General features: G+C 29.0%; 1 protein-coding gene and 1 non-coding gene across 2 annotated transcripts; both read left to right on the forward strand.

Moving 5' to 3' along the window:
- The first annotated feature begins 1518 nt into the window (after positions 1-1518).
- Positions 1519-7173, forward strand: LOC110665096 (dolichyl-diphosphooligosaccharide--protein glycosyltransferase 48 kDa subunit). Its single transcript, XM_021825088.2, has 13 exons — positions 1519-1876; positions 1950-2086; positions 2220-2345; positions 2654-2707; positions 2787-2900; positions 3334-3389; positions 3474-3515; positions 4180-4255; positions 4611-4682; positions 4798-4923; positions 5009-5113; positions 5891-5974; positions 6942-7173. The coding sequence occupies exons 1-13, from the start codon at positions 1606-1608 to the stop codon at positions 6987-6989; spliced, it is 1311 nt and encodes a 436-aa protein (XP_021680780.2). The 5' UTR covers positions 1519-1605; the 3' UTR covers positions 6990-7173.
- Positions 7174-10594: 3421 nt separating this feature from the next.
- LOC131174350 (small nucleolar RNA snoR83) lies at positions 10595-10722 on the forward strand. The gene has a single exon (XR_009144598.1). It is a non-coding gene; the product is annotated as a small nucleolar RNA snoR83 (small nucleolar RNA).
- Positions 10723-14134: the final 3412 nt, after the last annotated feature.

Consider the following 14134-nt stretch of genomic DNA (forward strand, 5'->3'; position numbering starts at 1 on the left):
TAACACAATCAACTTTATCATAAAAAGAATTTTGAGATCCATTAATAAAAGAATAAGTCTTCTCTGTGCTCAATCATATACTTTCAACTAATCGATAAATTATATTTTAAATAAAATCATAATATCTTCAATTATAAAAGAGGGTTCAATACTCGCATTGGTATTCTCAAATAAATGGTAGAAATGCAACAAGGAGAGGATATATTAAATAGCGAGGTAAAATATGGAAGGAAAGATGGAGTAACGACACCATATAGTAATTATTATATATATAAAAAAATAATAAATAATAAAATGAGAAACAATATAATATGAATTAATGAGATTCACAAATTAATAGACGTGTTTATTGGGCCTGAGCCTTTAAACTCCCACGTTGATTGTAAATGAGTGTGTGCGTGGGTTCATAAACTTTATCAAGACTCCTTTCAGTTAGTAATTGCCTGAAAGTGAGTGTTGATACAATAAGTCTTGTGTTCTCGTGTGTGTATGTATCTTCAAAAGAAAAAAAAAATATACAATATAGATCTATAGTATTTTTTAAGAAAAATAAAAATAATAAATTTTATCTAATTTTTTTAATATATCATTTATTTATATTATTTTATTAAAAATTATACAATTCATAAAATTAAATTATTTTTGAAATTAATAGATTTTATTTTTTTAATATATATTAACTAGAAACATATTAATAAATCAATAAATAAACTACTATTTCGAAAAAAAAAAGCTTTTAATTTGGAATGACTAGAAAGGAAAAAGTAAACATATCTAATTATATTGTATTATTAATTTAATGTTAATAATAAATAACATATCTAATTATATTGTATTAGTTATGAAAACCATTTTGAAAATTATATTTTCGTTTCATGATAATATTAATAATTATCTTATAAATAATCAATTGAATATTTTTTTGGTAAAAAGCCTATTTTAATTTTAAAAGTATGAGTTGATATTTAAATAATTACTTAAAGTATTTTAAATCCAAACAAAATTTTTAAATTTTAATAAAATTAAATATGTCTTTTCTAAATTTTAAAAATAAATGAAATATTTTTTTATATAAATAAATTTTTTAATTTTTAAAAATAAATAAAAAAATAAACTATATTTATCTCTAATATAAATCTAATTAAAGCGTATAAAAATTTTTTTCCGTGCATAAAGACTCATCAATAATCTTATATTTTTATAAAATTTAGATAAATATCTATTATACTTTTAAGTAAATTGATTATTTTTCACTGAAAAATTGAAAATGTTTTTTTTTTTATGAATTTATGTAGAAAAATTTAGCCATTCCATAAAGGACAACATAATCCTACACCATTTTTTGTTGAATTTATATTACAGTCAAATTATAAATCAATTTTTTTTATATTTTTTTTAAGAGATAAAGAATTTGTTAGCCGTGAGATAATAAAAAAAATTTTATAATTTTTAAATTAAAAAATTTATTTAATTTTTTTAAAAGTCGAAGGTAATAGCTTGACTTTTGATGTTTTAGAACTGTCAAAATTTCTTTTATCAAATAAAAAATAACTAAAAAAAATACCTCAGTCACTCTGCAATTCCACTCAACCTCAATCTCCAGAAATGGCGAAAAAGCTCGTAATCCTCCTAACTATACTACAATTCCTTCCATTTCTCTGTTATTCCTTTACTTCTGAATCTGCTACACACCGCCGTGTCCTCGTCTTGTTAGACGATTTCGCCATCAAATCATCGCATTCTTTGTTCTTCAAGTCCCTGCAATCTCGCGGCTTCCATCTCGAGTTTAAGCTCGCAGACGATCCCAAAATCGGACTCCATCGTTACGGCCAGTACTTATACGACGCGTTAATTCTTTTCTGCCCCACCGCTGAGCGTGAGTTTCTATCTGAATTTTCATCTTCATTGAGAAAATGACAACCATTGATCACTTAATATTGTGTTTTTAGTGTTTGGGGGACCAGTTGATGTCGCTGCAATTCTTGATTTTGTTGATTCGGGTCGTGATTTGATAATTGCGGCTGATATTAATGCCTCTGAATCGATTCGTGAAATTGCCACCGAGAATGGAGCCGATTTCGATGAGGTCTGTTGGAGTTAATAATCATTATTTGTTTTAGTTTATTGTGTCGTTTGAATAATCAAATGATTAATCATTATTATGTTGGTTAATTTAATGATGCATATGAGTAGTTCATACTAATAATTTATGTATGTAGGATCCTGCGGCTATGGTTATTGATCACACTAGCTACGCGGTATCGGAGATTGAAGGAGATCATACGCTGATTGCTAGTGATGACTTCATTAAGTCTGATGTGATATTGGGCAGCAAGAAAATTGACGTGAGTAAATAGTACTAGTCTACACAATCATAAGCTAGAACTTAAAATTTTGTTCCCAACTGCTTGGCTAATGTTCCTGTGCTAAGGTATTTGGCTTTTTTAGGCAATTTGAATTACTGATAGAGTGGAATAATTACTTGGCATCAGTGAGTCTGGTGTTGTATAGTGGGAAACAGTTAATGGGCTTATGCAGCAGCAGCTTTATGAGTTAGAGTTAATTGTATTTCAGGGTTTTTAGTACTTCTAACATTAAGTTGTGAGAGTTTTATCTGCCATATCTGATAAATTCCTTTATGATCCTGGCGCAGGCTCCTGTACTTTTCCAGGGGATTGCTCACACGTTAAATCCTGCCAATACCTTGGTGAGATGCCTTTTGTTATCTTTTCTACTCTATAAATACTTGTTTCAACTTCAACTGTTGATCAATGTTCCATTTATAGGTAACAAAAGTTCTCTCAGCTTCTCCTTCATCCTATTCAGCTAATCCCAAGACCAAGTTGTCAAATCCTCCATCTCTTACTGGAACTGCTATCTCTTTGGTATCTATAGTGCAGGTACAATTTTTTTCACCGTGCCTTTTCTAGAAGTATTTGTATTAGAACTGGCATTGTGCTTTTGCATTTTCCTCCATGCCTTGAAGGTTTTTGTGTTGTTTGTTTTGTTAATATATATGCATTAATTTATTAAGAAAATAAGATCATTAGAGCAAATGTGAGGTTTGCAGGAATATTAAACTGTATACTTATCCCTGGCGTTTTAGTAGTGGCAATATGCTGTATATTCTCCTCAATATATTAATGGCGGAGTTCCATAAATTTTACTCTTTTCCCTTTCAAATTTAGGAGATATTTTTTGAATTACATTGGTGCAAGTAAAATTTTATGATGCAAATAGCATTGTATCTTTCCAGGATACCTTTGTTGTGATGAGTTTCTCTGTAAGTGCTATCTCAAAATATTGATGAGTTAAAATCTCTTTTTCTTGCAGGCAAGAAATAATGCTCGGATTTTGATTGCTGGCTCATTAAGCCTGTTCGGAAATCGGTATGTGACAATGGTAGTTGCTTTCTGAGCTAAGATTTGCTTAATATGTGCTGTTTTTGCTGATGAACTTTGGATGATTTCCAGATTTTTTAGATCTGGGGTGCAGAAGGCAGGGAGTTCAACAAAGTAGGTGAAGTTTTTTTCTTTTTCCTCATCAGTTTCTTAAATAATCAACATGTCGCACTTTAGCCTAAATCTTAATTCTGCCCTTCCAAATAGCAGAATTGAATTACTTGATGATCTTTCCTGTGCTAAAAGTGCTCAGTTACACCTTTACTGTACTTGACTTGAGGGTAAGACTCTTTGGTCATGAGCATAGGATGTTATTTTGGTCTTCTCAAGAAACATATGACACTGTTTCTTAGAAATTTCAGACGTCTTATAAATACAATTTAATTGATAGGCGAATATCATAGAAGGAATGAAATTTGACTTGAGTAAAATTATTTTTTATATCAATTTGTTATTACTGTGCTTGATATGATGGTGATTTACTTGTCATAGATCACTAGTGGTCATTTATAGTTCTTCATTCATGGTAGGATGATAAATAAACATTTATTGGCAGGTATTTAACATGAAAATTTCAATTCCTTATTTGGCTTTCATTACTCTCAGATATGAATATCTATGAAGATGAAATTTGAATGAACAATATTATTATCCTCATCATCATCATCATCATCATCATCATCATCATCACTGTATTTGATATGAGTCCCTCAGATGCTATTGATGCTTGTTCTGCTTATAACAAAAGCTGAATGGACATTTTTTTTGACAATGACAGACATGAGAAATCTGGTAATGAGCAATTTTTGGTTGAACTCAGCAAATGGATTTTCCATGAGAGAGGTCATCTGAAGGTGAGGCATATCTGCAGGCTTATTTCTATGTCATCGCTTTGCATTTCTCAATATCATCTTGTCCTGATGGTTAGAAAGTGAATATTGCTGTTCACTAGTTGGTTATTTCATCTGTGCTGATCAGACTCAGCTATATGTCTGATGGTACATTCAATTGTTTCCCGTAATTTTTCCTTGCATTTGGAGGATTACACCCTACCAGTCATAACATTTTGCATGTTTTATTATTTTATAATGTCAAACCTGGTTTGTTAGAGTTACGTGAAGAGTCAGAGGAAAAGGCCTTGTCATTATTGAATGGCATAGCTTTAGGTATCTGTTTGACGTAAAAATTGACAGGCTTTATGGTTTATAGGCTGTGAAAGTAAGACACCACAAAGTTGGGGAAGCAGATGAACCTTCATTGTACAGAATCAAAGACGACTTGGTAATATCTTTTTTTTTTTTTTTTAATGTTATATATACTCATTATTTTGTTGTAAAGCCTATGAACCATATCCTGGACATTGACTGACTGGAAAGTAATTTGGCCTTGACTGCAGGAATACTCAGTCGAAATTTATGAGTGGTCTGGAACAAGGTGGGAACCATATGTAGCAGATGATGTTCAATTACAGTTTTACATGATGAGTCCTTATGTGTTGAAAACCTTATCAACTGATAAGAAGGTACTTTATTTGATTATTAAGCTCAAGTAGACTTGTGATGTTGCTGTCCTCCATTTATGAAATTTTCAATCACATGTTCTTGCAGGGTCTCTATTATACTGCTTTCAAGGTTCCTGATGTTTATGGGGTTTTCCAGTTCAAAATTGAGTACAGAAGACTTGGATATACGACCTTATCCCTATCAAAGCAGGTGCTCACTTGCTCATACATCATAGATAATCTGTTCAACCAACATCTTTTTGTTCAAAACATATTCTCATTAACTACTATCAATATTTGTCATTTTACTAATATGCTTTCACATGTGATTCTTGAATGACCTCATATTGGTAATACAGATCTGTAGGCATCCAATAAATCCACACGTATATATTGGACTACACAATGGTGACCTTTGGGCACAAAAAAAAAAAAAAAATTCTTATAATAATTTACCTCTTTGCTATTATGTTAATAATCATTGATTTTTGAAGTAAACATCATGTACATCAGACTTCCTCCTAATGCATGGGATTTAGTCCCAACTTCATGTCTATGGAGAACCATTTGATTAAACTGAAGAAGTCCCTCCCTTTTTATTGTGACTGGTCTTCATAATTTTACCTTTTGATTCTTATGAATCTTCACAAATTCTTTGGTATCTGCAACATCATTTGATTGTCTTTGTTGTTTGCACCTATGGTTGATCTTTTGGAATCTTGGTATGATAATTTAGTGTAAACAATGTATGTAACTTTTGTTATTATTTTATGTTGTGAAAAAAGATTGCATTATTCAATTGGCTTGTAAACTAGTCAAGTTATTCAAAATAATTTGCCCCTTTTCTGAGTTTAATTTGGCAATTTTTGGTTAATTTACAATGCATAAAATTTGTTCTTACGCAATGGATATATATGGTGGGTTTTTATATGATATATGTGTACTGTTGCTAATGTTGTTGATTGGGATTTTGAAAATTGACTAGCAGATTCCAGTCCGTCCCTATAGGCACAATGAATATGAAAGATTCATTCCTGCAGCTTATCCTTATTATGGAGCAGCGTTTTCTATGGTACAGTTCACTGCCCCTCCATCTCTGATCCAGTGTCTAAAAGCATTTTTAATACCTGATTTTTTTTTTTTTTTTAAATTTCTGTCTAAGCCATGGTACTGCATTGGCTTGGCCATAGACCCCTCCAGATCTGCCAATGTACATATTTTATCGAACTGAAATGAAATAATAATCTTTGAAGTTTGGATATATATATATATATATATATATATATATATTTCAAACATCCTTAGTAATTTTGTGAAGCTTGAGCACCTTACAAAGCTTATTTGTGGAATCAGCTAGTCCCATGCAAATATATGGCTGTGGTGTAACCCATGCGATGTCAAATTAGAACTTATATTTTTCAATGGGATTGCTACTTAATAGATTGAGCCTGTTTTGCCATTGGCAAGTTGAAGAAAGTAAGGTAACAAACTTTGAACTGTTTGTGTGGATTGTAAGTGTCCCTCTTTAGTGCCTATTTGACATTGAAGTTGGAGGACCAAAAATGCTTTTAACAAAAAAAAATTATTATTTTAAATACTGTTGAGAAAAATAATTTGGAAAAAACTGTTTTGTTATTTGAGTATTCTAATGACTAATCTTTATCAAATTTAATTTTAAATTATTTTTCAATTTTTTTAATTAATATATTTAAAAAAATATTTTTCTCAACAGCAATACCAAATAGGCCTTTAATATGTTATTTGGATTCTTTGTGGCTTAAAATGTTATGTTGACAGATTCCCTAACTATGCAATAGCCTAATAACCATAAAAACAATTTCGTGATTTGTAATTTGGTGTCATCCTCGAGTAAGATGGGAAAGTATGCTGCCCTGTAGCCTTATGTTAAAAATACCTCACAAGTTACTGTTCTGATGCATGATATATTGACTTTGTTTTTGGTGTGAAAGTTTTATCTTAAATTCTCTTTTGGGCTTGTGGTTTTTGTTGATGAGTTTTGTGTGGTTACTGATGTGCAGATGGCAGGTTTCTTCATTTTCACTCTAGTTCATCTCTACAGCAAGTAGCTCGAAAGTTGTCTGATGGGTTAGACAGCCTACTGAGGGCCTACCTCAATCCCGCACCCTCCTCTATGCCGCTTCCCTTCCCCTTTCCCTGCCCCTTCCCCCTGCCCTTTGATAAAAGAAAGAGCATTATGAGTGAGGAATTTTGATATGGCTTAAATAATTGTGAGGCTGATGCATTTATACATGTCCATCAGAAGATGCTTCTCTCTCTCTCTCTCTCTCTCTCTCTACCCAACACGCACACACACCTGCTACATATATCCCTCGTATTATGAAGAGTTCTCTTATGTGAACAAAAAAACTAGTCTCAAATGTGGTTTTAGTATTAAAAATAAGTACACAAGTTTGATCTGTAGAAGAGAGTGTTGGATTTTATAAAATTTAAGTGAAAAGAGGAAAGATGACATTAAAACCCAAACTATTATAGCCTGTAGAAGTTGGACGAATTGATACTCCGTTTTATTTGCAAAAAATAATTAGTATATTGGTTCCATGGAAATTATTATTTTTTTTTAAATGTATTTTATAAAAATATTTTTTATTATTTAATTATAATGTGAAAATAATGACATGCGACTATATCATGTATTTACATATTCATAAGATTATGAAAATTTAGAAAATAATTTTAGAGAAAATTAATTTCTTCAAAAATGATTTATTTTTTTTATTAAAAAGCATTTTTATTTTATCTAATTTTAGTGTGTCTCAAACATAGGTGTAAAAAATTATTTTATAAAATAAACGGACCCTGAATGAGCATCCGATATTTAAGCTTTGTATGCATTCGCCTTAAATAATTTTCAGCAGTAGACACACGGTATTTGTAGCAAAAACCATGGCCTAATTGTGGCAATGATTTTTTATTTTTGATTTATTTGGTTGTGGTTGGAAGCTACTTGCTAGTTCTTGGGCTTTTAATTTAATTATTGTTTTGAGATACTTAGAGGCTATATTTGGTTTGACTATTTATTTTTAATTTTTGATTTAAAATATATTTTTTAAATTATAAATAAATTTAAAAATAAATAATTATTTATTTATTATAAAATTATTTAAAATTAATTTTTAAATAATGTAAATATTTAATTAAAATGTCCTTAAAAATAATTTAATTTATTAAAATAATAAAAATAATATATTAGTAAGTGTTGTGATTATTAAAATAAGGATAATATTATTATTTAAAAAAAATAATATAATTTTTTATTTAGTTAAAATATAATTTTAAAATAAATAAATAAGTTATAAATAAAGATACTGTGCTTATTACTTCTAATTTATTTTAAATAGTTTTTAACTTATAAATCAAACAAAACACCCTCTTTATTTATATATTTTATCAACTTATAAGTTAAACTAAACATTTTTTTAATAATAAAAAAAATGTTAGCAACACTTTGTTAAACACTCTCTTTTGAAAACTTTTTCCTTATTAACATTTGAAATGAATTTGTTTTAACATTTTGTTATTTTTTTAAATTAGGTCATATGAGAATTAATAAGATAAAAATAATTGATAAATAAAAATTTTATTTAATTAAAACTCAAAAATTAATTGAGAAATTTAAATTAATATAGCAAATAAAAGAGTTAAAATTATTAATGAGTTTTAATTTAATAATATTAACGTCATCTTAGGACATTAATTCAAAATTAACAAAACCTATTAATGAATACTTTATTCAAAATGATGAGATTTGGACCAATAATAAATGAAGTGTATAAAAAGAATGTATAAAAAAGTTTTAGTCGCAATTTCTCATTTTGTAAGCACAATTTTAGATTAATTTTTTAAAAAAATATGCATTTTAAAATTATAATTATATTTTTTAAATCTTAATTTTTTTTTTAATTTTTAGTTTTTGATCTTTTAACCATTTGGGGCTAGTCATTAATAGCTAATCGTATCTACTGTATCAAACATGCTCTAAACTTTAAAATATTTAAAACTAATACATATTCTAAAATGAAACTATTCCTCTACATTATTAATTATTATAAATGACTCAATTTTGAAATAATGATATTGTTTTTGCTATCAAAAGCATTTGATACATCAACACATAAATCGTGCATTGCTAATATCATGGGAGTTGACCGTTGAGCTTTCAAGTCATGGCTGGTTACACAAATTTTATCTTAAAAAAAAAAAAAATGGAATGTGCTTGAACCGTGATTTAGAATTTTATTAGTTGTAAATGATACTAGAATTGCGTACTCTCTCTAGCATATTGAGAGAGACTTTGCTCTAGTTTCTCTACCTGTTTGCTAGGAGCATCAGTCTGCCTTGTTTTTGCAGTTTTAGCGGCCTTCCTTTGCCTATCTGGACAAGGGAAGGCTCTTCCTTAACTTGGAGATGGGTTCCTCCATCCCCACCTCAAGATTGGGGTATAATTGTTTTGCTATTTGTTTTTAGGTTGTAGGTCCTTGTGCTTTATGGAGAGGGAGCTTAGTTATTGACAGGCAATGCGATGATTGACCCAAGTTGTGCTGGGATTTGCTTTGGATCGGCTGGTTGCACTATTGACATTTGTGCATGGTAACTCTGCGTCTTAGCGTCAATTGACTAGTCTCGACTGACTCCTAAGGTTACAGGAGAGTGAGACGCCGTGTGTTTTGCTATGTGTCAACTTCTGATGGCTGCAGTTTTAGCTCTGCGCTTGGGGTATCTTGAAGTCTCGGCCACCGATTGGAAGCAAGGCTTTAATAGGTCTTCTGAGGGATGTTCTATAGTATATCTTAGCTTCAAGAGCCTCTATCTTCCCCTTCTAATCAATGCTCCCTTCTCTCCACTTCTAGTGAATTCAATTTGCTTTTGCACACCTACTATGTTAATATATGGCATACTCACTCAGATATCAAATCTATTTAGAAAGGGTTAAACTAGTAATTAATTACACAAATCCCAAATAAAGCAACTTAATCTCGGTTGTGACTCAAGATTATCTTGCTATAAAATGTGCCTAAAGAATGCTCTCCAGTGTCTATACTATTTGTGGTATACTATATATTTTCAACAGAAGACATTCAGAGGAAAGCTGCTGCTCCTGCTAGGTTGATTCTACTGTTGATGCTAGTGCCGATTCTTGAATGACATACAGGAAATGGAGAGAGTTCTTCAGCTTTTCTTATAATATTAACTCTTATTCCTGTGAAAAAAATATATATCTAAATTTAAAGAAAATTGAAATATATATAAATATAATATGTAATAAAAGGAGAAATTATATTAAAATTATATTGATATGTAATATAGTTGCAAACAAGTCATCATTATGATTATAGTCAAATCAAAATTATCGTGGGAAATCTAACTTAGCTGAGGCAGACAACTGAAAATATACAAAACAATTGAGGAAAAAATAGTAATACTTTAAAACCAAAGGACCTAAACGTTAAAAAAAAAATATTTATCCCCGCGGCTCTTTACCCTAACTATAAGTAGATGAAGGTATAGCAGCAAGCAGCCACAGAAGCAAAAGAAGAGGTTAAAGCCCAGTCTAAGTTTCTTCCATTGATTAGAATGTGAAGAGAGATCCTTGTTCCTTCTCATCCTCTGTGTTATTGTTTTGGTTTATGGAATTAAAGAGGGTGCCTTCATAATCCCAGATAAGCTGAGGTTTGGTGCTTGTCTGATTCATGGGAGGCCTACAACGATAGTGGAAGTTTCGCTGATAATGCCTTTTTAATCTTCTTGGAAGGCATTTATTAGTAACTTTACCATACATCTGTTCTTGTGTCTGATATTTCTTTTTTCAATTTAAGTTGCTAATGCTGTAGCTCGTTTTGACCATCCTTGTGGAAGATTAAAGGGACTCAAATCTGCAGCTTCACTTACATTTTCCTAGATTTTTATCAATCTTTGCACCTGCAAAATTCATCTTCATCCTCATTTTTAGAGATTTGTTAGAAAGTTTCAGGCAATCCAATGAATTAAATCGTAGATCTAATTTAACAGGGTGAGTCCTGAGTCCTGAGTTCCTCCTTACTCAAGATTCGAAGTTGGATCCCCACTTTCCTGAATCGAAGTTGCAATTTTCTTCTATCTCTGACGGGTTTGGATGAGTATGGATTGGGCCGAAACGTGTGTTCTTATAAATGACCCATTAATTTTGTATATTAATTTAATGAAAATCAAATTGCTTATTAAAAATTATAAATGGCATCAGCTAATCATCCATCTTTAGGGTAGCATGTTGGCTACCGTGGGATAGAAAGAATAAGATTTTATTCAGTATTGACTTTGCTACTGCTGATGCTCATGCTGTGAACTTTCGTTTTTGGTACAAGCTTGTTGTGAAGTTCGATAGGGTCTCTCTTCCTAGATATCTAATGCCTTTAGCTTCGATATGTCTAAAGAGGCAAAGTTGGCAAGTCTCTCTCCCTCCTTTGAACTCTTTAGAGCTGAATACAGATGGGACAAGATGTTTAATTTCGATCGAATCTGTCATGATTGATAATTATAATATAATCGTTATATCCATGTCTTATTATAAAGTAAATAAATAAATAATAAAAAAGTTAAATTCGAGGGATGGAATTGTAATTTTTAGTGTAGTGAAAACGAAAATTTTCTTTGCTTATTTTCATCTTGCACGGAAGTGAAGAATGGAACAATAAAAACAACATTGTTTTTCTATTTTTGGTAAAAAAAAAGAAAAAGAAATGAATACTCTAATAAATACATACTATCTATGTTGGTCCTAATATGGCATTATGAGATTATCACTTTCGTTAAGAAAGAAAAAAATCCTCTAACATATTTTAAATTTTCTTTAATTATAAATTTAATGATTATTTTTTTTATCACACTTAATGTTTTAAAAAAATTAAATTAAAAGAAAGAAACACATATTTTCATATTTTCTCTCACCATATATATATATATATATATATACATACATCATTCCTTTTGAATATTTCTACCCATAAAAATATAATTTTCAACATAATTGGTGCTTTGGCACATATCACATTCAAAACTAACTATATAAATTTATGTCAAATTGCATATATTTCATATTAAAAGATCACCTAAACTTTTCTTGGAAAAAAGATCACCTAAATTGATTTGGTACCATATTAGCATATTTATCCATTTTAGCATGCAATGAATCTACTAAAAAGAAAAAAAAATTAGCATAAAATGATTTATTACAAATCCCCAAATGGCCAATTCTTATTGGGCCCTATATTCTCAAAAGTATATATTTAACTTTAATTAGTAATATTATAATTAATATTATGATTCTCTAAAAATATAAAAAGAATTTTTATATTCCACAACCGATGTGGGATCCAAAAATGATCAATCCCTGAACATACTAGACTCAATCGAGAACCTCAACCAGGGCTAAGCTGGAACACATTTGACTCACCCCTCCTGGCTCACACACTCTCACCCCTCGAGATCTTCTTTTTTTTGTCAGTAGATAATGTACAAACATAACACTTAGGGACGAGACTTGGCATCTTGATAAAATCATGAAAATTTTACTAATTAAGATCTCTCATTCTATATGAGCGTTATGTATACACACTCTACAATCAATGTGGGATTCCAAAGGATTTTCAAATTCTTTTTCTAGTAAGTTTAAATTTGAAAGTTATATAATGGGCTCATAAAAAGACTATAGAGCTAAATTATAGAGCGTGTAGCTTACTCATTGGTCAACTTATAAATTCGCTGTTAATACTATTAGATTTTTCTAATTTTTTATATTATTTTTTATAAGTAATTAATTTTATTTATACAAAATATGATAAATTGATTCTGCTTCACTTTTGTACTCTATTTAATTGAAAAAAAGTATCTTTTCTGTTTTATAAAAAAAATTAAAATATTAAAGAAATAAAATAATAATATATAAAAACATTACATAATTTATAATTTTGTTATTTAAAAAATTTGAGTGTTATAATAATTACTAACTTCATCTATTTTTATCTATTCAATTTAGATTTTTCTTTTACCCAAAATTATTTGTCATATTTAAAAAATTAAACAATATTAATTATTCTTTTTTCAATGTTATCATTTATCTCTACTAAATATTATAATAAATATTTTTATAATTTTTCAAGTGAGATAAAGGATAGTTTAATTAATTACTATTATATATTTATAAAAATAAGATTATTCAATTATTTTATTCATTATTGTGTAAAACATAAATGCAATTAAAAAAATAAACGAAAGAAGTATTTAATAGCATAAAAAGTTAAAGAATTTCAAAAAATTTTTTATTTATTTAATTTTAATTGAGATATTAGTTAAATTTATTAATAAAAATATAATTATTTTAGTGAAAGTTTTACATTCATTGTATAATTATTAATTTTTTTCATTACCTAATATGACTTCTTTTTTTTTGTTATTGGATAAAAATTGACGCAATTCTTCTCGTCACACAATCGCGTTTTTTTTTTTTTTTTGAAATTAAATTACGGAAAATTAATACAACTTGTTGTAAAATTTCCCAATGACATCATTTCAATTTTAATAAAAAATAAAAAATTTTTTTGCCAATTTAAGGAAGAAGTTAATTTGGCAGCAAAATCCAAAACAAAATTCATTCGCCCATTTTCTAATATTAGTTATAAATTAATATTTGGAAATCACACCTAAAACTTTCCATAAAAATTTATCCGAGTCACTATAAAAGTTTCAGAATAGAACACTATTTTCTTTTCAATATTAACAGCTCTGAATTGGTCTCTCTGATCAACATATATTAGTCCTCTATTTTCTATATTAATATCCCAAATACACTAGCCTTCCTTCCTCTCTTTTCAATTATTTTTGTTAATAAATCTTGAAATTCGCCTCAGCCCTTCTTTAATTGGGTCTTTTTTCTTTTTTTTTTTTGCAATATATTGGTCATCATTTAGGTAAGGTGTTATTTATTTTCTCCTTTTTATTTGTTAATTTTAGGAATTTAGTATTTTTTTTTAAGTATAAATTATTACAAAAAGCTGCAAATATTTGATAAAATTTAGTGTTGAATATTATTTTAAATTAAAAGATTGGATTATTCGTTTTAATTAATTCCTTAATTTGTCTCTGCTTTTCTATTATTATTATTATTATTATTATTATTATTATTATTATTATTTTGGCAGCAGGGCAACAGTCACTAGAT

The sequence above is a fragment of the Hevea brasiliensis genome, chromosome 15, assembly GCF_030052815.1.
Source record: "Hevea brasiliensis isolate MT/VB/25A 57/8 chromosome 15, ASM3005281v1, whole genome shotgun sequence".
NCBI classification, from domain to species: Eukaryota; Viridiplantae; Streptophyta; class Magnoliopsida; order Malpighiales; family Euphorbiaceae; genus Hevea; species Hevea brasiliensis.

Bases quoted from the DNA above. Each gene is read 5' to 3' on its own strand.
- LOC110665096 (XM_021825088.2), top strand. From the start codon at position 1,606: ATGGCGAAAAAGCTCGTAATCCTCCTAACTATACTACAATTCCTTCCA. The intron at 2,346-2,653 runs GTGAGTAAATAG...ATCCTGGCGCAG, and splicing joins TGGGCAGCAAGAAAATTGAC to GCTCCTGTACTTTTCCAGGG. The intron at 4,683-4,797 runs GTAATATCTTTT...CCTTGACTGCAG, and splicing joins ACAGAATCAAAGACGACTTG to GAATACTCAGTCGAAATTTA.